General features: G+C 43.0%; 1 protein-coding gene across 1 annotated transcript in view; it reads right to left on the bottom strand.

Moving 5' to 3' along the window:
• Nucleotides 1–348: 348 nt before the first annotated feature.
• LOC124039836 (cadherin-6-like) overlaps nt 349–27,215 on the bottom strand; it is a 94,687-nt gene continuing 67,820 nt past the window's right edge. The window contains exons 3-12 of the mRNA XM_046356283.1: nt 19,560–19,854; nt 17,737–17,856; nt 15,754–15,921; nt 13,765–13,952; nt 8,998–9,251; nt 7,348–7,484; nt 5,028–5,149; nt 4,729–4,846; nt 4,193–4,444; nt 349–3,737 (exon numbers count right to left, since the gene is read on the bottom strand). Coding sequence (XP_046212239.1) covers nt 3,223–3,737; nt 4,193–4,444; nt 4,729–4,846; nt 5,028–5,149; nt 7,348–7,484; nt 8,998–9,251; nt 13,765–13,952; nt 15,754–15,921; nt 17,737–17,856; nt 19,560–19,854 — 2,169 coding nt within the window. The 3' untranslated portion in view covers nt 349–3,222. The remainder of the gene's footprint in view (nt 3,738–4,192; nt 4,445–4,728; nt 4,847–5,027; nt 5,150–7,347; nt 7,485–8,997; nt 9,252–13,764; nt 13,953–15,753; nt 15,922–17,736; nt 17,857–19,559; nt 19,855–27,215) is intronic.

Consider the following 27,215-nt stretch of genomic DNA (forward strand, 5'->3'; position numbering starts at 1 on the left):
CTATATTTTCTTACTACATATATGTCAAACCATTTTATGACGGCAAACCATTTCATGACCATTTCATATGTGTCAGACCATTTCATGACCATTTCATACGTAAGTGTCAGACCATTTCATGCTCCTAATATTGTATTGAACTTTACCTCTTATGTCAAGGACAATCCCAAGGCAATGTCGATAGGCAGCGTTTTCCCCCACATCGTCCCAATATGTCAAGCCTGCGAATGCCCTTTTTGTCAGTGTGCACTTCACAAATATATAGTCAACCATCAATCAATGACTTACATTTGAAGGAAAAGGAAACTGTTTTAAAATACAGAACAGCATACAGAGTAAGACACTAAGTAAGGAATTAATGTTTAATGGGAACTGCATGTTTCGTTTATACTAAGCAACACACTGCTACTGTAACCCTCTATGCTTTCATGTCTATAGACAGTCTTCCAATAGGAATACATAATAATAATAACTACTTTATTTGTATAGCGCGTTTTAACACAAGTAAAAAGTGCCTCACTTCATAAAACAATCAAATAAAAAGTACGGACAGAGACAGGAAGGAAAATGACAAATGATAGCAAAATGAAATGACCTTTTAACGTATGATTTCAATGTATCTTTATAAAATGTATGTCTTCAGCAGGGATTTAAAAAGAGGCACTGAATCGGCAGGCCTGGTATCCTCTGGCGGACCATTCCAAAGTCCAGGGGCCCTAATGGCAAATACCTGCTCTTCTTTCGTTTTCAACCGAGACTTTGGAATGGACAGCGGTGCCCCTGCCAGAGGATCTCAGGCTGCATCCTGGCTCGTAGGGATATGAAAGATCTGCGATATGGAATGGGGCTAAACCAAGTCTAACCTTACGTGTGATTAATACAATTTAGAAATATACTCCAAAAGTGACTGGTAGCCTTTGTAGAGAAGCTAAAATAGGTGTGATGTGGAAACATGTCCTGGTGCCTGTTTAAAAGAAGAGCTGCAGCACTTTGAACTAACTGTAGACAAATGGAGTGATTTCTGACGGAGACATACACACAAAAGAGTAACAGTAATCGAGGCATGAGGAATAAAAAGCGTGTGTAACTTTCTCCAGATCAGTGACTGAAATAAGACTTTGACTTTAGCTATATTTCTTAGGTGATAAAAGCAGGACTGGACTACCGTTTTTACATGTTCGAGGTCAAGGTCAAAGAGGACAAGGTTACTGACCGTAGGCTTTACATTGGTGGACTAATGACCAAGGTTATTTACAATCTCGATGGGGGGCCAAATAAAACATCCTCTGATTTTTGTATCATTGAGCTGGAGAAAATGTTCAGTCATCCAACATTTTATGTCAGCAAGACACTTGTGAAGGGTATCTATGCTAGCTTGGTCACTGGGTCTGATGTGTTAAATAAAGCTATGTCATCCGGCTAGCAGTGACACTGAATTGTTATTATTGTGGATGCTGTCACCAAGGGGACAGGTAGAAAAAAGGATGTGGCCCAGATTTGACCCCTGAGGGACACAATAGTGAACAGCTGCTGGGGACATTACTGAACCACCCATGCTCACGGGAAACGTCTGCCACATAAATATGACCTGAATCAGTCGAGGTCAACGCCAGAGTTTCTCACCTACTTCTTCAGCCGGTCAACAAGGATGTTATGACAGGTATTACAGTAACACTTTTTAAAGAGGATACCTTAAAAGTGAAGCATTATTGACATTAGTTCTTCAGATACATGGTCCAGGTGTTTCAGGTGCCCCCACACAGAATATCATTTATGATCAAAATGATTGGCATCCTTGATTTTTGTTTAACGTCATCCTTGATTTTTACATTTTTTACCTTCATTTGATAAACATGAGTAAAAAATACTGAGCTACATTGTACAATAAATTAATTTGACAATTCTATTATTTTAAACTAATACAATTGCTCATAGAACTATTTTTTATAACAATAATTAAAAACAAATCTGTATGTAAAGACTCGGTACTGAGGAATGGTCTAAGATCCCTCCCAATGTGTACTACAATCTCATAAAACATTTTAGCAAAAGGCTAAGTGCTGTTATCCTCACAAGTGGCGGGTACCCGAGTACTGAGCAATAGTTTTGACCACTATTTTTTGGGAAAAAAACTATGTATTCCTTGTTAAACAAAATCTCTTTCTCTGAGCAATTGTATTAGTATAATAATAAAAAATTAGCATAAATTAGCATACAGCTCAGTCTTTTTTCCCCATCTTCATCAAGGGTGCCAATAATTTCGGTCATGGCTGTATGTGTTTGTCACAAATGGCACCCTATTCCCTAGATAGTGCACTACTGTTGACCAGAGACTTATGTACCTTAGTACAAATGTAATGCACTATGAAATAGTATGCCATTTGTGAGACAGAATATATGCAAAACTATAAGAAGATGTGGATCAGGTATTGACAGTCAGAAAGGTGTGTTTTCTGATGTCCAACCCATAGAAATACAATGAGTAGAGTGGTTGTCCCAATTCAAGTCAATTATGCTATAGTGGGTGACTGGCGGACAGTTTGAGTGTACCCATAGAGATAAAACATTCAGCCTCTCAGCAAGGCTTGTGTGATCTCAAAAGAGCATTGTGACATACAGAGTCATTGCTATAAGAGGGTGGATGGGAAGCTAGAAGCCTGAAAACAAAACATAACTGTACAATGTATTGTATCGATTTACATATACGCACACACAAGCTACGATAGAACTCACAAAATGCAGCTTTTTTTTGTCCCAGAAACACTGAAAAATGAGTAGGCATTGTCTGTCTATCAAGTCCACCGCAAAACCGCTTGCTGTTACTCCCTCCTTTGCAGGAAGCTTTTGAAAAAGAAAAGAGTAGAAGTTTGTTTGTATATAGAGATACTGTGTATGTGGGCCTGGTGTACAGAGTAAAGTACAACAACTCTTTTCCTCAGGAGTCCCCTGCTGCCTAGCAGAGAAAGAGAAAGACCACTAAATACTGACAGGATAGCTTATCTTCTTCCTCCTAGTCCTCCAGAGAGGTCAAACATCAACGGTGATCAACGACGGTAAAACACTGCCTCGTGTCTTTTTGTGTCCTCTTTGTTTTGTTCTATTGTTTGCCACTTTCACAAAGTACCAGGAGTTAAGTTCACTTTAGCTAGTGTGCAAGTGTTTGTTTGTTTGTTTGTTGTATGTTTTCCTTTAGCTCCCCTCTTACGAGCTCCTTCTCTCTCATTAGGAATCCCTGCAGCTGTCACTGTCCTCTCCCCCGTACAAGTCTGCCAGTTTCTTAAACCTGGGTCCCCACTCGCTCAGGTAGTTATAGTCCTGGTCTCCTTCTATGGTCATGGAGCCCAGGGAGCTAAGGGACTCGGCAACCGAGCCGCTCCCTTCGTAGGCGTAGGTGGCCAGGGAGTCGTAGGGCGGTGCGGTGGGGTCCTGGTCGTTTTCCTGAAGCCTTTGGTTTATGAAGTTCCTGACGTCCGCGTTGTCCCTGTGGGCCGGGGGAAGGATCACAGTCCGACGGATGTGAGGGTGCAGGGTCTCGGGCTTAATGTCCCTGCGCTGTTTGCTCTCCTCTGTGGCCTCTGGGTTGCGCAGCGTGCCGATATCAAAGGCCTGGGTGTCCTCCTCTCCGCCCCCTTCATCGTTGTAGCTGACAACATTGTCTCTCACATCCTCTTTGGAGATGATCAGAGGCTCCTTCTTCCTCTGCTGCCTCCTCAGGGCAGCGAACAGCACCACAATCACTATAGACAACAAAAAGAGAGGGAAAGAGAGAGAAGAACTTGAGTATGAGATGGGAGAGGAGAGGCGAGCAAAGGAGAGGTGAGCAAAGGAGAGGAGTGTGCTTCGATTGATCATGATCACTTCAGAAACAAGACAAAAAAAGTCTGAGCAACTTTTTATATTTCTCCTTCCTGGATTCCTCCTATTTTCTGAAGGATCGCTTTTGTCTGTTGGGAACCATTGATGGTGTGGATATATGATACGCTCACTAATGTACTTTGGTGGGCTGAGAAAGGCTTGCGCTGCCACATAGGACGTGTGATGTGAAACTTATCATTTACGTGTGTTGATGTGATTGACGCTTTAAATATGCTCTATTGTAAGCCACATGCCAAATAACATTTTCTGTGTCATTTAAAAAGATTAATGGAAAATAAAGCTTTTTTTTAATTGAACTGAATTGCAAAGTACTCACTGAGCAGTATGAGGACACAGAAGATGATGGCCATGAGGGCTCCAGTGCTGAGGCCTGCGGTGAGGACCAGAGCTTCCTGGTTACACAGCTGCATGTTCCCCTCGCGGTCGCAGGTACAAACGTGCACCGTCAGGGTGTTGGTGCTGCTCTGCATGGGGAAGTCACTGTCCGAGATCACCACGGGAACCAGATAGTTACTCCTCTGTAGCCGGCTGTAGCTGTTTCGTCTGGTCAGGATACCTGCCGTGTTGTCTAATGGAGAGAAAAGTGTTAGAGTTAGCTACTATACAAGTTAGGTGGAAGGAACGTTTGACAGTTTTTTAAGAGGCTTGTTTTCTTTCAATTGACCTTGTCTCAAATGTACGGCCTTAAATATTATACTAGAGTGTGCTTAAATATATATGACTGGGTGTGATTTACAAATTGTGATCATGGCAGCTGTGGAATACAGACAGCATGTTATGAATACACCAAATAAAAGACACTGACAATTACATGTGCGTCAACTGCTGTTCTACAGGAGGAAGGGCACATACCTTTATTGTCTCTGACGGTGAAGTTGGCTTTCACAGATGCCTCGTGCGCTAGACTAAAGAAGAACCTGTGTCCACCAATAGGCTCGTCAGCGTCTGCAGCACTTACTGTCTGAATCCTCTGAAAAAGGCATGACAAATATGATCAAGCACAGATAACATACTTTATCTCGAGGAACAAGACGAACGTGTTAACTGACGAAGGTTATAAACTGATAAAGGTTAGATCAGTTGGGGACCTTAGGTGGCAAAGAAGACCTGCTGTAGGGGGTTTAAAATAATAGTACATTGTTTTCCATTACCTGGTTAGCCTTGGCGTTTTCACAGACAAATGTCTCGTAGTAAGTGGCGAACGTAGGAGCGTTGTCATTAACGTCCAGTACTCTAACATAGACTGGTACACGACTCATCAGCCGTGGGTTGTCTGTGTAACAAAGGGACATGACATTTAAGAACAACACCAAGTAAAAGACAATAAATGCCTTTGATACAATTATGATATTGTTCTGTGTCTCAGCAAGCACTTTGGTGTAAGTCCCTCAAATTCAAATCTAGTCTTTGAAGTCAGTACCACTGCTTTTTTTGATTCTTACCTTCTAATCAGAGACTGATTTAGACCGGCGACGGCAAGTGGGTGCAATAAATGATCAGGTAGAATAGAAAACCAGCAGGACCGCGTAGTGTAAGATCTGAATAACCCTGCTCACAGTGGAAAATCCTGTAGAACAGGGGTATTCAAATCTTACACTACGACAGTGGCTCGCACCCAGTAGGGGGAACAAACGTACAGCAAGCACTGCCCTATGAGGTCTGGAGTAATTCTGGTATGTTGTTGTACCTGATCTGGTGTCCCAGGTCTAAATCAGTCCATGATTACAGAGGAAGAATGAAGATTTTTTTTAATGTGGAACTGGATTCAAGGTCCACATTGGATTTGGGGGCTATGGAAGTAGATCTGCTTTGTCTTGTTGATACACTGATGCAAACTCAACTACTCATACTACTGTACATGTAACTAGAAAGTACTGTACTAATTCACCGCACGCACACACACACACACACACACACACACACACACACACACACACACACACACACACACACACACACACACACACACACACAAACACACACATACATCAATGATCAACAAGGCCAAAGCTTTCGACTTATCGGTAGACTCAACAGCTTTGGCTTCTCAAATGACTGCCTCGCCTGGTTCACCAACTACGTCTCAGATAGAATTCAGTGTGTCAAATCAGAGGGCCTTTTTGTCTGGAACTCTGGCAGTCTCTATGGGGGTGCCACAGGGTTAAATTCTGGGCCGACTCTTTACTCTGTGTATATCAATGATGTCACTCTTGCTGCTGTTGATTCTCTTTTCCACCTCTACACAGACGACATCATTCTGTATACATCTGGCCCTTCTTTGGACACTGTGCTAACAAACCTCCAAATTAGCTTCAACGCCATACAACACTTCTTCCTTGGCCTCCAACTGCTTTTAAATGCTAGTAAACCTAAGTGCATGCTCTTCAACCGTTTGCTGCCCGCACCCGCCTGCCGGACTAGCATCACTACTCTGGACGGTTCTGACCTAGAATATGTGGACAACTACAAATACCTAGGTGTCTGGTTAGACTGTAAACTCTCCTACCAGACTCATTTTAAGCATCTCCATTCCAAAATTAAATCTAGGATCTGCTTCCTATTTCACAACAAAGCCTCCTTCACTCATGCCGCCAAACATACCCTCGTAAAACTTATTATCCTACCAATTCTTGACTTCGGCAATGTCATTTACAAAATAGCCCCCAACACTCGACTCAGCAAACTGGATGTAGTCTTTCATAGTGCCATCCATTTTATCACCAAAGCCCCATATACTACCCACCACTGCGACCTGTATGCTCTCGTTGGCTGGCCCTCACTACATATCCGTCACCAAACCCACTGGCTATAGGTCATCTATAAGTCTTTGCTAGGTAAAGCCCCGTCTTATCTCAGCTCACTGGTCATCATGGCAACAACCACCCGTAGCATGCGCTCCAGCAGGTATATCACACTGGTCATCCCCAAAGCCAACACTTCCTTTGGCCGCCTTTACTTCCAGTTCCCTGCTGCCAATGACTGGAACGAATTGCAAAAATCTCTGAAGCTGGAGTCTTATATCTCCCTCTCTAACTTTATTCATCAGCTGTTAGAGCAGCTTACCGATCACTGTACCTGTCCATAGTCAATCTGTAAATAGCACACCCGACTACCTCATCCCCATATTATTACTTACCCTCTTGCTCTTTTGCACCCCAGTATCTCTACTTGCACATCATCATCTGCACATCTGTCACATTAATGCTAAATTTTAATTATGTTCGTCTCTATGGCCTATTTATTGCCTACCTCCCTACTCTTCTACATTTGCAAACACTGTACATAGATTTTTCAATTTTTATTTTCTTTTGTGTTATTGACTGTACGCTGGTTTATGTGTAGCTCTGTGTTGTTGTTTTTGTTGCACTGCTTTGCTTTATCTTGGCCAGGTCAGAGTTGTAAATGAGAAATTATTCTCAACTGGCCTACCTGGTTAAATAAAGGTGAAATAAAAAAGAACATGCTACTTACTGAACTCAGTGGCAATAACAGAGACATTGTGCCAGGCAATGTCCTCTCTGTCCAGAGTCCTCAGCATGAACACTGAGCCATTACCTGGGTGCACGTTGAGCACCCTGTCCATGTCTGTACGCCGGTCAATAGAGTACCTGCACATAGCAAACAAGTATAAGCTTCCTCACTTTGTTTTCACATAAACCTAATGCACTGTTGGAAGTGAGGCAGTGTATAAGCTTCTTCACGTTCGCAGGAATATTATGCACCCTGCCTTTGTCTGTGCGCTGTTCTATCGAGTACCTGTATCTGCACATAACAAACAAGTATAAATGTCCTTGCATTCTTTTTAGAGAAATCCAGTGCCGTATTATCACAACAATACATCCTACTGCTACAAATATCATCCAATTTGAAAGCAATTTGGATGACTGACAGTTGTGGATTGGTCGTTCGTCTAAAAATAGAATGACTTCAAAAATATGTATCTGTGCTATCATGGACAAACACAAAGGCATACACACACACACACACACACACACACACACACACACACACACACACACACACACACACACACACACACACACACACACACACACACACACACACACACACACACACACACACACACACACACACACACACACACACACACACACACACGCATACACATACAAACACAAAGGCATACACACACACACACAAACACACACACACGTATACACACACACGCATACATACACACACACGCAAACACACACACACACCATTTATGTGCACACACTCACACACACACACACAGACACACACACACACCATTTATGTGCACCCACCCACCCACCCACACACACACACACACACACACACACACACACACACACACACACACACACACACACACACACACACACACACACACACACACACACACACACACACACACACACACACACACACACACACACACACACCATTTATGTGCACCCACTCACATACACAGACACACACACACACACACAGGAAATCCAATCGTGTTGTGTTTCTCCACTTCCTAAGAATGACTGTTATACATCAGTTTGATTAATGGAGGATCAGACGTCGACTGTGTCCCAAATTCACCCTATTTCCTATATAGTGCACTACTTTTGACCAGGGCCCATAGGGTGCCATTTAGTTGCAGATGTTGGCAGGGAGAAGAGGGAAGGGGAGGGGAGCGAAGGAGGGAAGCATACCCCCGGGGGAGAGCATGAACAAGGGCGATCAGTCGCTCAGGTATCATGTACCATCGCACCCCCTACCCCAATCTTGCCTCTATTCCATATCCACACTCTTCCACTCTCCCCTTTCACAGCCACTATTTTTACTCCTTTTTTCTGAACAAACAACATTGTTAGCATCTATCTATCTAAATGTGCCCTACAAACACACACAGACAAACACACACACATACAGACACACTATTTGCCCCTCTCGTTTCTGACAGTTAGTCTAAGCTTGTTAAATCTGTTGCTGTTGGGGTGCTAATTGCCTTTCTAATATTCTCAATAATTCAGTCGGCTGAACTCCTCCGCTGATTAATAACAACAGATAAGTGTGTATGTGTGTGTGTGCATGAGTCTGTCCTCTCCCCTCCCCAATGTGTGTGTTTGTGTGTGTGCGTAGTACCTGACGGGACTGCGGCTGCTGTCTGGATCTGTGGCGCTGACTGATCCGATGATTGTGCCTACTGCCACGTCTTCTTTGACCTCCATGACATAGCCGAGCCGGTCGAACACGGGCGGCTCGTCCACATCCTCCACGATCAGTTTGACCGTCGCCCCGTCCGTGGTCGCAGCATAGCGCAGGAACCGAGGGTCAGGGTTGGAGTTCTCCACCTGGATCCTTAGAGTGTAGGACCGCTTCCTCTCAAAGTCCAGAGACTGAGGAGACAGAGGGAGAGTGGAGAAGAGAGGGTTAACAACTCACACGCACTCAATCACCAGATGACACATTTCTATTCCACTTTCTTTCCTTTTCACACAGACAAATCCTGTGACATGCAACACCCTCCTTGTCTAAGCAACCCACACACACACACACACACGCACGCACAGACACACACAGACACACCAAACAACGCGCAATCTATCAACAGTTGAATTGATTCAGTGTGACTCAACCTCTCTGTCCCTCGTCAGTTGACACGTTTTTAATTCACTTCCCCTCTCACACAGACAAATCCTGTGACTTGCAACACAATCCTCGTCGAAGACACACACAATATCAACAATTGAATTAATTCAGTGTAACTCAACGACTCCCTCTTTTTCTGTGTCTGGGGTGGCAGGGAGCCTAGTGGCTAGAGCGTTGGGCCAGTAACCGGACTGTTGCTAGTGTAGTAGAAGAACGTGAGAAGGTAATATACTCGGGACTGGCTGAAACCAGCCTGGTGAGTTGATTCAATATGGGCATTGTCCGGAGTGATAGCGGTATATTTGCATCTCACAGGAGCGAGTCACACCTTTGCTGTAGCAATCTCCAGGACGCAACGTTCTCGTGGAAATCCTAGGGTCACTGTCACCAGGAGAGGTGTGAAGACTGATGAAACTTGAATGGACGAAATGAATGTTACTGTGTGAATGAAATTGTTGCGGTTGGTTTGTTTCAAGAGCTTATAAAGAGCTGCACATTTCGACATGTCTTATTGCATTGTGTGTTTTCTGGTTGCTATATTTTTAAAGTGACTGGATTGAAATTGTATGTTGGGTTGACTGGTTACCAGGCACATTCCTATTGTCTGGTCATAACATTCAAATTGAGCTGGTTAGATTCGAATCTGGGTGTGTTTTCCTGTTTCCGTTTTCACTCACAAATTGCTACGTCATTTTAATTCAAGCTCCTGTGTGTATCAAACACATGTAACCACGTTAAGTCTTAGCCTATTGGGGATAGTAATTGACTCTGTGTTACTTTGTAATGTATGTATTTCATGTGCACTCTAATTGTTTGAGTGTCAATTATTTCGTAATACATTCTATTAGTTGAATTGAGCAAATGCATTCCTCGTTTTACAGGGTAATTATTTGATTGACGATGTGCCTATAATTTAATAGGGCTATTGATAGTTGTTAATTACACAATACACATAGCAAATACAGTACGCTTGGTCTCTAACTGTGCATCTCTGAGCTGAGGATAACTCAATAATTTGATGCTAGGACATTAATTGCCAGATATTAGCTCCTTGTTCCTCATCCTCTTAATAATTGCATAACAGTAAACCTAGACATGTGTATCTTATAGTATTCGGAGTGGTGACTCGAGGCTCGCAACCTTGGCTATACCCACTGGATGCGGGTATGGGCCTATAGCATTCACATAATAATGGAGTCAGATTGATAAATGTAGTTTATTATTATTCAACATACATAATGGAGACCCCTCATCCTCAGTCGATGGGGATTTCCACCAACCGACATAATGGTTGGATCACTTCCACCAAACTAAATGGCGACTCATCCAGCTATTGGCGATATCTATATTACATTACACTAGTTCAAATCCCCAAGCAGGCAAGGTGAAAGATCTGTTGATGTGCCCTTGAGCAAGGCACTTAACCCTAATTGCACCAAGTCTAGGTCCAAGAGGCTTTCGAAACGGCTTCTACCCCCAAGCCATAAGACTCCTGAACATCTAATCCTGAACAGCCCCCCCCCCTCTCTTTTACACCGCTGCTACTTTGTTGTTATCATCTATGCATAGTCACTTTGCATAGTCACATATTCGTCGCCAGACCCACTGGCTCCAGGTCATCTACAAGTCCATGCTAGGTAAAGCTCCGCCTTATCTCAGATCACTGGTCATGATGGCAACACCCACCCGTAGCACGCGCTCCAGCAGGTGTATCTCACTGATCAAGCCAACACCTCATTTGGCCGCCTTTCGTTCCAGTTCTCTGCTGCCTGTGACTGGAACGAATTGCAAAAATCGCTGAAGTTGGAGACTTTTATCTCCCTCACCAACTTCAAACATCTGCTATCTGAGCAGCTAACCGATCGCTGCAGCTGTACATAGTCTATCGGTAAATAGCCCACCCATTTTCACCTACCTCATCCCCACAGTTTTTATTTATTTACTTTTCTGCTCTTTTGCACACCAATATCTCTACCTGTACATGACCATCTGATCATTTATCACTCCAGTGTTATTCTGCAAAATTGTAATTATTCGCCTACCTCCTCATGCCTTTTGCACACAATGTATATAGACTCTCTTTTTTGTCTGTGTTATTGACTTGTTAATTGTTTACTCCATGTGTAACTCTGTGTTGTCTGTTCACACTGCTATGCTTTATCTTGGCCAGGTCGCAGTTGCAAATGAGAACTTGTTCTCAACTAGCCTACCTGGTTAAATAAAGGTGAAATAAAAAAATCAAAAATAAAACAACTTTAATAACTTTACCTACATGTACATAATACCTCAACTAACTGGTGCCCCCGCACATTGACTCTGTACCGGTACCCCCCCCTGTGTATCGTCTCGCTATTGTTATTTTACTGCTGCTCTTTAATTACTTGTTACTTTTATTTCTTATTCTTACTCATATTTTTTTTAACTGCATTGTTGGATAGGGGCTCATAAGTAAGCATTTCACACACCTGTTGTATTCGGCGTATGTGACTAATAGAATTTGATTTGATAACGGCAGCCCCTGGCAGTGACCCCACTCTCCGAGCGTGTATCGGGAGAGTTGGGATATGCAAAAATACGTTTCCATGTGAGTGTGAAAATAGGACAAATATGAGCGCCACACAATTAGCATTATATTCTGTCTTGAGTAAATTTACTCAGGTATGTGGTGTAAAAAAGGTTTAAAGCTCCCTCCTCTTCTTGTGTGTGAACACCAATAATCTCTCCTTTCCCCTGAAGTGTGCACTTTGTTTGCTTCTAAGCAACTTTGGGTCCATTATATAAATATCATGTAGTATTATTATTATTATTATTATTATTCCCTTCATGGCTTTGAAAGGAAATGACTGGTCTATGCTATGGAAACATGAGGCAATGGGATGACACCTCTGGCTCTGTGCTTCATCTTTAAGAGTGCCATCACACCAACGCTCTCTGGAACGAACACATCTGACATGTGCCTTTAGCTGTGAGCGAGCTACTGCCAAATCAAATGCAGTCATTTAACCAGAGAGGTAGGTGTGTGTGTGTGTGCGCACTTGATTCCGTGCAGGTTTTTCAATGCCAATGAGCTTTCAACTGGCCACTGTCTGCCTGTACCGAACTTGATATCAAACAAATACAGACATTTGATATGACCCTTCATACTCAATAAATCGTTGATTTATTTTTTTGTCCTTGTTTGGCTTTTCCTCAAGACAGGGGTTTAATGATGTCAACATGAGCATGTGTTGTTTGGTGACAGTGCTAGTGGTACAGGAGAAATGGCATGCCCTTTTACCTAGATGAGCCATTTAATTAAAGTAGGCTCGGCTGTAGACCAGACCCTGTACACACGCACATGCACACGCCTGCACACACACACGCAGAGCGAGAGAGAGAGCGAGCCGAGATCCCTCCAATATCATTACAACAGTAGCATCAGCAGAAGGCAATTACATCTCCCTCCACTCAATGACGACCTGGTGGAAGTGGCATGATCGATTTAAAGCCACACTAGAGGATAAGAGGGCGTTTGATAAAGCAACAATCTGATTCTGTTTAATACATCAAAACATACCATAGCTCAGAGCACCCAGAGGACTACTGGCTGGTTCTGGTGAAATAAATACCCAGCATCAATCTGATCTGCACTCAGAAACCGTGACTAAGAATGCATCCTATCTGAGCATGTGAATGTACAATCTGACATGACTGGATAGCAATGTGGCAAAATCTACCCTTTTAAAAAGCAAGGTGAAGCGGTTACCATATCACTTAAATCTACCAGATACTTTTAGGGCCCTAGGGAGTACTGGTTGGGGGTTGATTTGGAATGCAAACATTTTGAACAAGTGTGGACAGTCGTACAGTCTAGCGCAGTGTTTCCCAAACTCTCTCCAAGGGGTGCACGTCTTGGTTTTTGCCCAAACACTACACAGCTGAATTAAGTTATCAAAGCTTGAGGATTCGTTGATTATTTGAATCAGTTGTGTAGTGCTAGGGTAAAAACTAAAACGTGCACCCCTTGGGGCCCCGAGGAGCGAGTTTGGGAAACCTTGATCTAGTGTTTATAGGGGTTACGGTTCAATTTCAAATCCAGCCATACTGAACTTTCTGAGTGTGATAACACCTAGGGAGTAGGGTCGAAAGCCCCATTAACAAGGGACTAGGAGTGATTTGGAATCCAGCCATACTGAAGGAGTGACTTAGGGATTAGGAGTGAAGGAATAGGGACTAGGGACAAAGGGTAGTGGTATATTTGGAATCCAGCCATTCACTGACCTTCCTGAGGGTGATGACACCATCCTGTGTGCTCCTATTGGTTGAGATGTCGAACATGGAGGGGCCGTCGCTGCTGGTGATTCGGTAGTTCATCTCAGCGTTCCTGCCGATGTCAGCGTCCGTAGCACGCAGCACGGCCACTGTCGAGCCCGGTTCTGTCGACTCGGGAGCTTTGAACTCATACAGACCTGGAGGAAAGAAATGCGCACGTTCGCTTTTTCCATCTGTAGCACCTGGATCAACCCCTAAACTAAACTATACTTTTAAATACTGTACATCTTCAAAGCCAAGATCAATCAATCTTGCATCATTTATTTATTCAACTCTGAATACATTGGCCCATGCATAGCTAGTTATTTTCACCAGATGATTTCCTGGTTTGAGCCAGATAAATTGACGCGTCCCTGTCTGCCAGCTTGAGCACCCCACTGTATCTCATATGCTTCAATAAATAGCTGGTCTGGTCTGCAGAGGGATGGACCTGATATACACATGGGCTGCATATACAAACACCACTGACACCCTCATAAAACATGCTGACATCATTCTGGACAACGCCTGAGTCGGCAGGTCCCACACACACATCTTGCATGCAGGCACGTAAGTGTACACACAAACACACGCACACGCGCACACACAAAGGCATGGGCACACACACACAGACTCAGACATTTTTGTTTTACTATCGTTGTAGGGAACAAACAATTAATTCCCATTCAAAATCCTATTTTCCTTAACCCTAACATTAACCCCTACCCATAACTATCCTTGTGAGGAATTATGGTCTCCACATGGATAGTAAAACCACACACACACATATCACACTCCCTTCTTGTTCTGTCCATTGAGGTTAGGTGCAGGGACAGTGTTTGTCTCCCTGTTGTAGAGGGTGATAAACGGAGTCAGGGTTTCTACATTTGTGTGAGTTTTGTCACGTGAAGAGCTCTTTGGCTTGTGCGCGTTGATTCTAACCGAGTGTAACACACACACACACACGCAAACACACAGAATAAACACAGACACAGAAGCACACACACACACACACTGCTGTTACTGAGGGGAAACAAAATGACACCAGTAATCTGTCAATCTGGTGCAGCTGCCTTTGCAATTCACCAGATGCACCAGAAAGGGAGAGAGCAAGGGAAAGAGAGGGACAGGAGACAATGTGTGAGAGGAGATGGAAGGAAAGTGGTAGAGGAGTGTATGAGAAAAAGATGAATGGCAAAAAAGAAACACTGAAAGCGAGGACGAGGAAGGAGAAGAAACACGAGAAACAAAGGACAGTAGCGGAGCCACACACGGTGACATTGAGAGCGTTAGAGAGAGCAAGAGAAAGAGATGGAGAATGACAGAGAGAAAGAGAATGAAAGTGATAGAGTTAGAGATAAAGAGAGAGCGACAGAGAAAGAGTGAAGAAGATAAAACCCACAGTGTACTCTTTTCATTTAATAGGGATTAGCAGGCCGATCTGATGCACTGTGCAGGACCCTTCACTCTCTCATATGGCTCTACATTTAATTATGCCAAGCTTTCAAGAGTGCGGCACTGCCACACTTACACACACACACACACACACACACACACACACACACACACACACACACACACACACACACACACACACACACACACACACACACACACACACACACACACACACACACACACACACACACACACACACACACACACACACACACACACACACACACACACACACACACATGCCACAGCAGCACAGTAATACTTGCTGCAATAATCCACATTCATTTTGAAATTGCCACCAGATGGAGGCTGCCTGGTTGGCACAAGCCTGTAGAGTGAACTGAGTTTTATATTCAGGGGACTGATGTGTGTGTGTGTGTGCGTGCGTGCATGCGTGCGTGCGTGGATGAGCACATGTGCGCGTGTGTGTGTGCTTATGTGTGTGTGTGAGTGAGTGCATGTGCATACACACATCTGTCTGTTTTTGTGCACTATACTCACTCTTTGGGAAGCGCGGTGGGTTGTCATTGACATCAGAGAGGGTAATGCTGACTGTGGTGGTCCCTGATAACCCACCCATCTGTCCAGCCATGTCTTTAGCCTGGATCACAACCACATAGTTCTCCTTGGTCTCCCTGTCCATGTTAGGCAGGGCTGTCTTGATCACACCTGAATGTGAAGGACAGACAGTCAGGACAGACCATCAAAGTGATGCAAGACTAGATACTTCTGATTGATATAGATATTTATAGCACTAACATTTTATCCAAAGAGGAAATTAATTGAATATCAAACAACAGGGGATGTGAGGGTTGATGGTGCACATCATTCAAACCTAGTTCTGAGCAGCGTTGGTGAAACGCACGGTGAACGCAGGGGTATAAAACTCTCATCCTGCTCTTTCATCACTTAGGATGTGGCAGCAGGGGAGGAGGGAGACACAGAGGAGTGTGTGTGTGTGTATCTCACTCGCTGATGGACAGCTAGCAACTGAAAAACATGCTAGTCCATTCAAGTAGTTCTGAGGGGGAACAATACATAGATATACAGTATGTGTGTGTACTGTATGTATACACCAGTACACTCTGAATACGTCTCTCTACACTATCTTTCTCTCTCTCTCTCTCTCTCTCTCTCTCTCTCTCTCTCTCTCTCTCTCTCTCTCTCTCTCTCTCTCTCTCTCTCTCTCTCTCTCTTCTTTCTATCTTTTTATCTTTCCCACTCCCTCTCTCGTTTTTTGCTACTACTCTCCCTCATTCACTCTTATTCCTATTCTCCTCACAGTCATAGACACAGAGCGAGAGAGAGAATCATGCTTATGATGTCCAAGCCTGCCTTTGTGTAGGGGGGGAGGATGTCAGTTTACATGGCACATCTGGCATGAACCACATTACTGTTAATCCTGCGATTAAAACTGCAAATATATATTTTTTGGGGGTCGCCATTTCCCTTTTGTTCAAGCAAAGAACACATTTGGGATCCATTCCAAAGCACACTTTACAAATGATTAAATATAGCAGTGGTGACGGAGCAGTGGGATCAAAAAGTGGCGGCTGGCGGAGATTCTGTCCTTCTTTTCTGTCATGTCTCTTCAGTCTGACACGGGAGTCAATAGCCACTCACACACACACACACACACACACACACACACACACACACACACACACACACACACACACACACACACACACACACACACACACACACACACACACACACACACACACACACACACACACACACACACACACACACACACACACACACACACACACACACACACACACACACACACACACACACACACACACAGAGTCTCCAGACGTGGTAGTGAGGGGGAGTACACTGTTCGTATCCTGGTTCACTCGCAGTATGAGTTTGGGTTCCATTCAGGTGTTAGTTGAATCTTCAGTGAGGCAGGTTAATGGCACCTTGTGTATAGTTCCATGAGAACGTTGCTCCCTTGAGCCACAGATAGACTGTAGAGGGTAAATATTATAGAACTCTGTATTTGCATTGTAACTGACCCTAATTCTCCTTTCTGTCTACAGAAAAGCAAAAAGACAGGGTCTGGGGCCTCCCAGGTGGCACAGTAGCTAAGGGCGCTGTACTGCAGAGTGCCGCCAGAGACTCTGGGTTCGCGCCCAGGCTCTGTCGTAACCGGCCGCGACCGTGAGGTCCGTGGGGAGACGCACAATTGGCCTAGCATCGTCCGGGTTAGGGAGGGGTTGGCCAGTAGGGATGTCCTTGTCTCATCGCGCACCAGCGACTCCTGTGGCGGGCAGGGCACAGTGCGCGTTAACCAAGGTTGCCAGGTAGAGGACGCATGACTTTCAACCTTCGTCTCCCCCGAGCCCGTACGGGAGTTGTAGCGATGAGACAAGATAGTAGCTACTAAACAATTGGATACCACGAAATTGGGGAGAAAACAGGGTAAAATAGAAAAATAACATTTAAAAAAATACAGGGTCTGTTAACACTGACCTGTGTTGGGCTCTACAGAGAAGTATGGCTGTCCTTGCAGGATGCTGTAGACCACCCTGGCACTGTTACCGTATGTAGGGTCATCAGCGTCTGTAGCGGTCACCTGCATCACCACCGTGCCTGGGGAAGGAAAGAAGGAGGAGGATAAAAATAGAGGTTAACCTGGTGAGCAAAATGATACACATGGAATGGAGTCGGAGGGCGTTGGGGAACACTCAATAACACAAGATTCAAGACAACTTCCTGAATAAGGCCAATAAAGTGAACTGGGCTGAACTGAAGTCTTTGGTGGTGTCACTAATGACCCCCCAAAAAAACCTGCATACTATTCTATGCCCTCTATACATACGCAGCAGTACCAGCAGCCAGTATAGGAGCTCTGCTGTTTGCAAACCCCTAAAAAAATATATTAGTGTATCTCGAGTGTCTAACAACCATATATCTTATCCAAGGCAACGGCTGTGATCCATTTTCCTTATCAAAGAGGCGGAGAATGATATTTCAACAGAACAAAGGGGAGAAGTGTTCGTCAAATAGTACCTCCCAGCGATGCCTAGTGGGGCCCAGTGTTGACTCGTTAAATGCATAAGAATAATTAATTGAGTGGAACTATTTAATGGCAATGAACATAAATAGAAAATTGTGCAATTGACATTGGAATCGTGACCAACGGAAACTTCTAATTCAGTGCCAACGTGAGTTCTGCACGGGTGAAACTAGTGGGGCGCTTTACATTGCTGCACAAACATCGGAAAGTTACTTTTCTCTTTAACCTCTTAATTGAATAAATAAAGTGCAAGCTCATTTCTTTGATGATACCACTTTGCTTTCTGAAGAGGGAATGCTCAGTATTTCACAGGACAAAGTGTCCAGTCGATTGCACTACAAAGGCCGGTCCAGAACAGGCCCTCTTTTCAAGGCACACCTCACTTGTGGCTATGAGCAACTGCTTTTCTTACTTAGAGTTTGTAAACAGGCTGACAGTTTGTCACTTGTCGGTGTTATGTGACTATTTAGTGTTAAGTGTATACTTCACATACCCAAGACTACCTAATATCTGAACTGCATGATTAATCGTCTTGAATTCCAACTACATTATTGACATACGCCATGCAAAAACAGAGTTTTTAATGTGTTGCAATTGATAACTGGACAGAGTATTCATAAGATTAGCTCAAGTATATAATATAATCAGCATCATTGGGCCGCTTCACTTAGTTTGTTTGGCTGTAATAAAACAGTTAATGGCCTGTAATCATTCGCATTTAACGACTCAATTTATTCACCCCAAATGGCAACCTATTCCCTATGAGCCCTGCTCAAATGTAGTGCACTGCACAGGGAATAGGGTGCTATTTGGGATGTGGACAATCTTTCCTCTCATTATTATGATTGATAAAGCCCTCATTGATCCAACAGGATAGGAATTTGTTTGTAACAACTTTAGCCTGTCTCACACATAAGCCTTCTAATCCTGCAATCCATTGCAGATACAAGTATGGCATATATTATTACCACTGACTGCATGAGATCCCCCTCTTTTATAATGATGTCCAGGCTATCAGCTTAACTGTGGAACTGTTTAACAATGGTCGGTCAGGCTATGAGTTACAGTTACACACAGGGCAAAACTGGATGACATGGTTATGACTTGACAAGAAGAAACATTTCAACCACTTCTGCCCTGGTAGGTGTCTGTGGTAAGGAGTGAGTGAGACGGGATGTAGGGCTGTTCTCTGTAGCCTACTTCTGTCATACGTACCAAGAGGTTACATATCTGGTGTGTGTGAATTAAGGGTCAGGGTGTGGGTGTTCATACGCACCCAGTGGGGACATCTCAGGTACCTCTGTGAAGTAAGGGTCCTTGGTGAACTTGGGCTCATTGTCGTTAATGTCATGAATCTTGATGATAAACTCTGACTCTCCCTCTAGAGAGGTGTTAGTGATTCTGTTGACGGCCTTGGCCCGGAGCGTGTAGTAGGCCTTCTCCTCCCGGTCCAATCTCTTAGTGGCGTGGATATCCCCAGAGTTCTCATCGATGATGAACAGACTACCGGCTCCATCACCGGTCAGGACGTATCGTATGCTACCGTCACCCCTGTCCCCGTCTGAGTGGAGCTGTAAGAGTAATGAGAAACAAAGGGGGCGGAGTCAGTTCACAATGGCACTCAATCTCAATACAAAGGATTTGCAGTGAATATGTACATTTCAATTATTGTACTCCTCTTGGGACAAAGAAACTTCAATAGTCTATGCCACTCTGTGCTCGTGACTGATTGCAAATGATCTGAAGACAAATAATCTAACTGTGACAGAACGATATCCTGATCATTTACATATTTCTTCTAAAATGACTCTTTAGATGTTTGATTTAAGACATTTGTGTTGTCCCCAAATTCCTATGTCATTTGTACAAATAATTATAGTTTCATAGAAATGTAATCAGGTTGAGTGTGACCAGTGTGTCCCCTGTCTGTTCTTACTAACTCTGAGGAGATCAGATTTCTCTAAAATGCTGTAGAAATATGACATGATATTTTCACTTCTTCTTTTCTTCAATCATCTCCTCTCCTAACAATCTCCTCTCCAGTCCACTATTTGCTCGCTCTCCTGATGTGGCCTGTTTCTGTCTGCATGAACAACAGCTTAGCTTGCTCTGACATTTTAATTCAGCCACAAAATCTCCTCAACATATTCATGTCTGGGAACTCATCAAAATCTTGTCTGCGTCCTGAATTGCACTGTATTCCCTATACAGTGCACTTCCAGGGCCCATATATATCTGGTCAAAAGTAGTGCACTATATGGTATAGCCAATAGTGTACTACTTGGGACACAACACTTGTCCTACCTCTCTTTCCTCCTGCTGTTCCCCCCCTCCTTTATTATTTATATTTTAGTGCATTCAGAAAGTATTCAGACCCCCTGACTTTTTCCACATTTTGTTACATTACAGCCCTATTCTAAAACGGATTCCATTTTTCTACTGAATCTACTGACATATCACATTTACATAAGCATTCAGAGCCTTTACTCAGTACTTTGTTGAAGAACCTTTGGCAGCGATTGCAGCCTCGAGTGTTCTTGGGTATGACGTTACAAGCTTGGCACATATGTATTTGGGGAGTTTATTCCATTCTTTGCAGATCCTCTCAAGCTCTGTCAGGTTAGATGGGGTTGTTACTGTACAGCTATTTTCTGGTCTCTCCAGAGATGTTCGATCGGCTTTAAGTCTGGCTGGGCCACTCAAGGACATTCAGAGACTTGTCCCGAAGTCACTCCTGTGATGTCTTGGCTGTGTGCTTAGGGTCGATGTCCTGTTGGAAAGTGAACCTTTGACCCAGTCTGAGGTTCTGAGTGCTCTGGAGCAGGTTATCATCAAGCATCTCTCTGTACTTTGCTCTCTGTACTTTGCTCCGTTCATCTTTCCCTTGATCCTGACTAGTCTCCCAGTCCCTGATGCTGAAAAACATTCCTACAGCATGATGCTGCCAACACCATTCTTCACCGTAGGAAAGTTGCCAGGTTTCCTCCAGACATGATGCTTGGCATTCAGGCCAAATAATTAAATATTGGTTTCATTACACCAGAGAATCTGTTTTCTGAAGGTCTGCGAGTCCCGTTAATGCGAGTGTATTTGTATTTCATAGTGTTCAGTTTATGTTTTAAAATAAACATTATGGACACTTACCACACTGCGTTTTGGTCCTCCGATCCTTCTCGCTTCTCCTCCTCAGAAGAGGAGGACGAGATCCCTTACAGCGATAAGAATATGTTGAAGGCTAGCTGTATTGGGTGCAGATGACTGATATGCTAATTTTTGTGTCCGTCTCTACACGTATACAGACGAGGAGGCATACAAAGGATTGCCAATTGGTATTGGTTTGTTATACAGATCACATGTACCTCTTCAATGAAAATCCCATAGGCTTCGACATTATGGACAAGGTATGTGTATGAACACCATTATAAAAAAACGTTATTTTCCCCATTCACATTTACAAAAAAACAAAACAAGGTATGAATACTGTTGTGTGCATGTTTGTTAAACATCTGTATAATTACTATTTATTGGATTCACAGACCCTCCCTACACCTCTGGTGAATATAACAGGAAACCTGTTCGATCCCCATGCACTGCAAAATCATTGCTATGGATATGGAGAACATCAACATTAACATACCAGAGGATATACCAGTTGGACTTGGGGCTCTGCTGGCAGTTTACCTCATATTTAGATTTTTTCCCCCTGCTTTGACACTGAAAATCATAAACACTGACATTTACAATATTGTGTTATTGTTAGCCTTATTATTATTAATAATAAAAAAAATAATAGGGGAGAGGGGGGGTAGTTAAAAAATTAACCCTAAAACGTTCTTTAAAGGTTCTTTGAGGATCCTTTAAAAGGGGTTCTTTGAAAAATTTAATTTTATTTTACCTTTATTTAACCAGGCAAGTCAGTTAAGAACATATTCTTATTTTCAATGACGGCCTGGGAACAGTGGGTTAACTGCCTGTTCAGGGGCAGAACGACAGATTTGTACCTTGTCAGCTCGGGGGTTTGAACTCGCAACCTTCCGGTTACTAGTCCAACGCTCTAACCACTAGGCTAGAGCATTGGACTCAGAACCTATAGGGGTTTTTCTACAGTCTCAATTTGAAGAAACCCTAAAGGATACTCCAGGAACCTCTTATTTTTAGAGTGTAGTCTCTATTTTGCGCCTCAATTATCTCAGCCAATCATGGACCCTTCCTTTCTTCCTACATAGCTCATTTATTCATATTTATGGGCACCAGACCAGCTTGTAATTAAGGCATGTGAAAGTTCTCATGTTAAAGAACACAATATTGTTTTTCAAAAAGCCCTACTTTGAAGTAGGAAATAGCATCAAAAGCCTACGATCCTGAATCCGGTCACATAATGTGGTGTGTGACTTGCTAGTTTCTGGTGTTGGACAGATGGAGTATGTTAGATTGTGCAGTCAGTAAATTCAACCAGGTGGATGAGCACTGCAACAGTATGAATGTGTCCCAAATTGCACCCTATTCCCTATGCAGTGCACTACTTTTGACCAGAGCCTTATGGGTCTGTGGGCCCTGGTCGAAAGTAATGCACTCCATAACAAATAGGGCACCATTTGGGACGAAGACAGTATGCACCCCACTCCTAACTCCCCCTCTCTCTAAAATATGAATGGCTTTTTATTTCAGGTGCTGGAAGGCTTTATATAACTAATTCATTGTGTTCTGTGTGAAAACAAAGCTGTGGAAGCAAAATGGCTGCCTTTTAAGTTTAGTATCTTTAACATTTCTGTGTTTGTTGTAAACACTGAAAGATATGATCGTTGTGTTTTCCACCTATCTAACCAAGTTGGGAGAAGCTAGCTACTGACTGTCTATATTTGTGGTTATGTTGTGCTGACCATGTACCTCCCCTCTGGTGTGGCAGGTAGCTGAGTGGTTAAGTGTTTTGGGCCAGTAACCAGAAGGTTGGTTGGTCAGATCCCTGAGCTGGCAAGGTGAAAAGTAGGTGTTTTTGTCCTTGAGCAAGGCAGTTAACCCCCAACAACAACTTTGTGTACGTTGATTAAGGCAGCCCCCACACCTCGCTGATTCAGAGGAGTTGGATTAAAAGGTAGAAGGCACATTTCAGTTGAATGCATTCAGTTGTGCAACTGACTGGTTAATCTTCTTGATCCTCTCCCAATGAGATACATTTAAGTAATTTAGCAGACACATATCCAGAGCAACTTAAAGGAGCAATTAGAGTGAAGTGCCTTGCTTAAGGTCACATGAACAGATTTTGAACAGATTTTTCACATAGTCCGCTTGGGGATTCAAACCAGCAAACTTTTGATTACTGGCACAACGCTCTTAACCGCTAGGCTACCTGCCACCGATAGACAGACATTGTGACATATTCCGTCCAATTTTGTTTGTATGGACAGAGTGAGCGCTCGGGGTCTGCTCTTTTGGTTTTGAGGGGTTCGGCATCATTCCTTCATTCCCCTGAAGGATATTACACAGCCAGCACAGTGTATCGAACCCCTGCTCTCCTCTCCTGCTTACTGCACTAAGGTTTGTGATCCTTCCAGCTCCCTCCTCTTCTAATCACCCACCCTACCCCTTTCTATGGTAGAAGTGAATTTACAGCTGCCCACCCGGGTCCCAGCTACTCAAATTAGGAGAAAAAACTCTCCCGAAAATCAATCTGTCAGCCAGATGTGGATCCACAATGGCTCCTGATACATTTATCTTGAAAATTCAATAAAAGACTCACCAGGGGGAAGAAATCATTGATCATGGCCACCAGGATACCTCCACACATTGATGCAGAGCCCTTTCTCCTCCGTCCACCATGATATCAAATCATAATGAAATAAAGCAAAGGAGGAATATGTCCGAAATGGCACCCTATTCCCTATTTAGTGAACTTCTTTAGTGTGTAATTTGGGAAGCACACAAGGAAGATGCTCCAGTACTAGTGCTACAGGAGAGCTTTGGTATTTTGTGGAGCGAGTTTCTGTTCTGTAGGTCACCCATACTCTATTAGATTAAGAATTATTCCATTGTATTACACACAATAAAGAGGTCATGAGACAGTAGTTTTGAAAGGCAACATTAACCAACTCCGCAAGATCCATAAATCCTAACATTTTAAGTGTAATAATAATAATAATCAATACATTCCTAAAAATAATGATATCACATACGTTTTTACCTTAATTCTTCATATTAGGAGCATGAATATTGTATATGTTTTTATTTTAAATGAATGTATATCATTAGCACAGAAATGGCATGGTGGTCTAGACATATTTAGCTGCCATTTGAGTATCACAGAGCTATAGAGTATACAATATGTATGGTTTTAGACGAGGCCCTTAGGTCAACCAGCCAGTTACCCTTTTAGCCTTACAGTCTACCGCCAAATAGTCTGAGTGTGACCCAAATGGCACACTATCCCATATGCAGTGGACTTGGGCAAATATGTGTCAGGATTTGGCCAGGGTTGTTCCGGTTTTTGGTCACTAGATGCCCCCATTGTGCCTTTTGACCTTTTGTTTTCCCTTGATCCCCATTATTATTTGCACCTGTGCCTCGTTTCCCCTGATTGTATTTAAACCCTTTGTTTTCCTCAGTTCTGTGCTCTGTGTTTGTATGTTAGCACCCAGCCCTAGTACTCTGTGAACTCTTGTAGATCCCGGTGGACTCTCTTGTGGAATTCTGTTTTTTGTTCTTGTTTGTTTGTTTTTTGAGCTTTTTGTGCTATTCCTTTCACCTTGTGGATTTACCTTTTTTGACTTGGAGGATTACCTTTGTTCTTGTGGAATTCCTTTTGAGGTTGTGGAGTTACATGTTTTCCTGAAGAACTTCACTTTTTACTTCATTAAAGACACCTTCTCAAGTACTGCTGTGTCTGCCTCATCTTCTGGGTTCTGCCGACTATTCGTGGCTCAGTTGGTTAAGTGACTGTTTCTCACTCCGGAGACCCGGGTTCGTAACCGGGTCCTGACAATATGGACTTATAAAATTAATAACATTATTATTTAAATAACATAACAAAGTGGTAACTATTTCATCATTGGGATACACAGGCACTTGAGGAACTCAACTTGTGTAAGCCTCATTTAAGACATGCTCCAGAATAATGACAACTACTAAGTAATTTTATAAACATTCCAATTTGGGCTGGATGTGTCAACGTGTAGTTCATACATGTGTAACCGATGTGAAATGACTAGCTAGTTAGAGGTGGTCCGCGCAAAAATATAGTTTCAATCGGTGACGTCACTCGCTCTGAGACTTGTAGTAGTGGTTCCCCTTGCTCTGCAAAGGCCGCGGCTTTTGTGGCGCAATGGATAACGATGCTTCGTGGGTGTCAGTAGTTGATGTGTGCAGAGGGTCCCTGGTTTGAGCCCGGCGAGGGGACGGACTAAAGTTATACTGTTACACATGTATAATCTATGAGTAGAATTACTGTAGTAGCTCAGTTAGCGACAAAATCCCTAGTTTGAAAGCGACATCATGCACCCACAGCAGAGCATGAGAGAACAATGACGTGGTGCACATATCTGCACGTACAGGGGTTCCTCCTTCAGAGGTACCCAGTGTCATGGCTTCATTGCTCTAGATTACCACAAGGGGGAGATGGAGCACTCATTATGCATTTGGGTCCCAAGGTTTTTTGTGACCAATCATATCGAGTGGTTCCAATGAAGAACTTTGGCATGAGCCACCCTTGCCTTGTGGCGTGCTTCAACAAAGATGGCTGACAAAACATTATGGTGGATCCAGATGTAAGTTGTTATAACGTCATAATGAGTCAAGCAAAACATTGAGAGGAATATGTTAGTTAATGTAAAGATAAACATTTGTGCGTATACTTTTGTCATAAAGTTAATTTACGAAAATCTCTATTTAGCAATTTGACTAGCTATCATTAGACAGCTAGCTAGTGTTAGGACAATTAATTTGTAATTTGTGTGGTTTAATGTTTTAGGGACTCCTGAGAAAAGCAGCAAACCAGGATGTCGTCTTGTGAAACAGTGGATGTAAAGAATCTAGCTAGCTAAAGCATTTACTGCAAATTGATGCAGCTCCAGTAACATAGCTAGCTAACTATTTACTTGTTGATTGTGTAGTGGAGGATAAAAATAACTATGCATATGGATGTGTAGCTAGCTACAGTATATAGCCGATCTGTGCATGGACCCTAAAACATTTGGTATGAATATTAGTTTAGAACCTATCTATGAACCTCAGCTATCATAGTTGTATCAACTTCAAGTCTGAATGGCATTAATGAAGCCAATGGATAGAGTAGAATATAATAACTTTATTGCACCAAGGATGCAAGTCCTATATACACATGTTCTGTAGTTATTACCATGCATGAGATTCCAACATTGTAGCCTGTACATTGAATATATTCACTGATCATGTACTCTTCCCTGGCAAATAAAGGTGCGGTTCTCTGAGACATTATTTTTCAGTCATATCAAACTCCATTATTTGAATGATTCTGTGTCTGCATGTATGTATTACAACTATACACGTCAACAATGTTTACCACTCCTGCTCCTGGGACATCAATGATTACACATTGTAACTATGCAATAGACTAGAAACATGATTGATTTGTAATTCACATATACAAAAAAAAACTATGCATATCTAACTCCCTTCATCTGCATTAATCTGAGGACAAAGGATATTATTTCAATGAGGTACTTAATTTCAACCAGTGAAGAATGTGAAACGCTTTATTGAAAGAAGTTCATTATCCAGGTGTTACAAATACATAAATGCATTATAATTATGATAATTGTAATATTATAAATACAAGTTGAATCTGTACTTCAATGCATTATAAAACGAGGAAGAAAAACGAGGTGGAGAGAGGTGTAGAAGACAGAATGGGAAAGAGGTAAGAACAGCGGTAGACAGCATATGATTCATGAATTACAGTGCT

This window comes from Oncorhynchus gorbuscha, linkage group LG07 (assembly GCF_021184085.1).
Source record: "Oncorhynchus gorbuscha isolate QuinsamMale2020 ecotype Even-year linkage group LG07, OgorEven_v1.0, whole genome shotgun sequence".
NCBI classification, from domain to species: domain Eukaryota; kingdom Metazoa; phylum Chordata; class Actinopteri; order Salmoniformes; family Salmonidae; genus Oncorhynchus; species Oncorhynchus gorbuscha.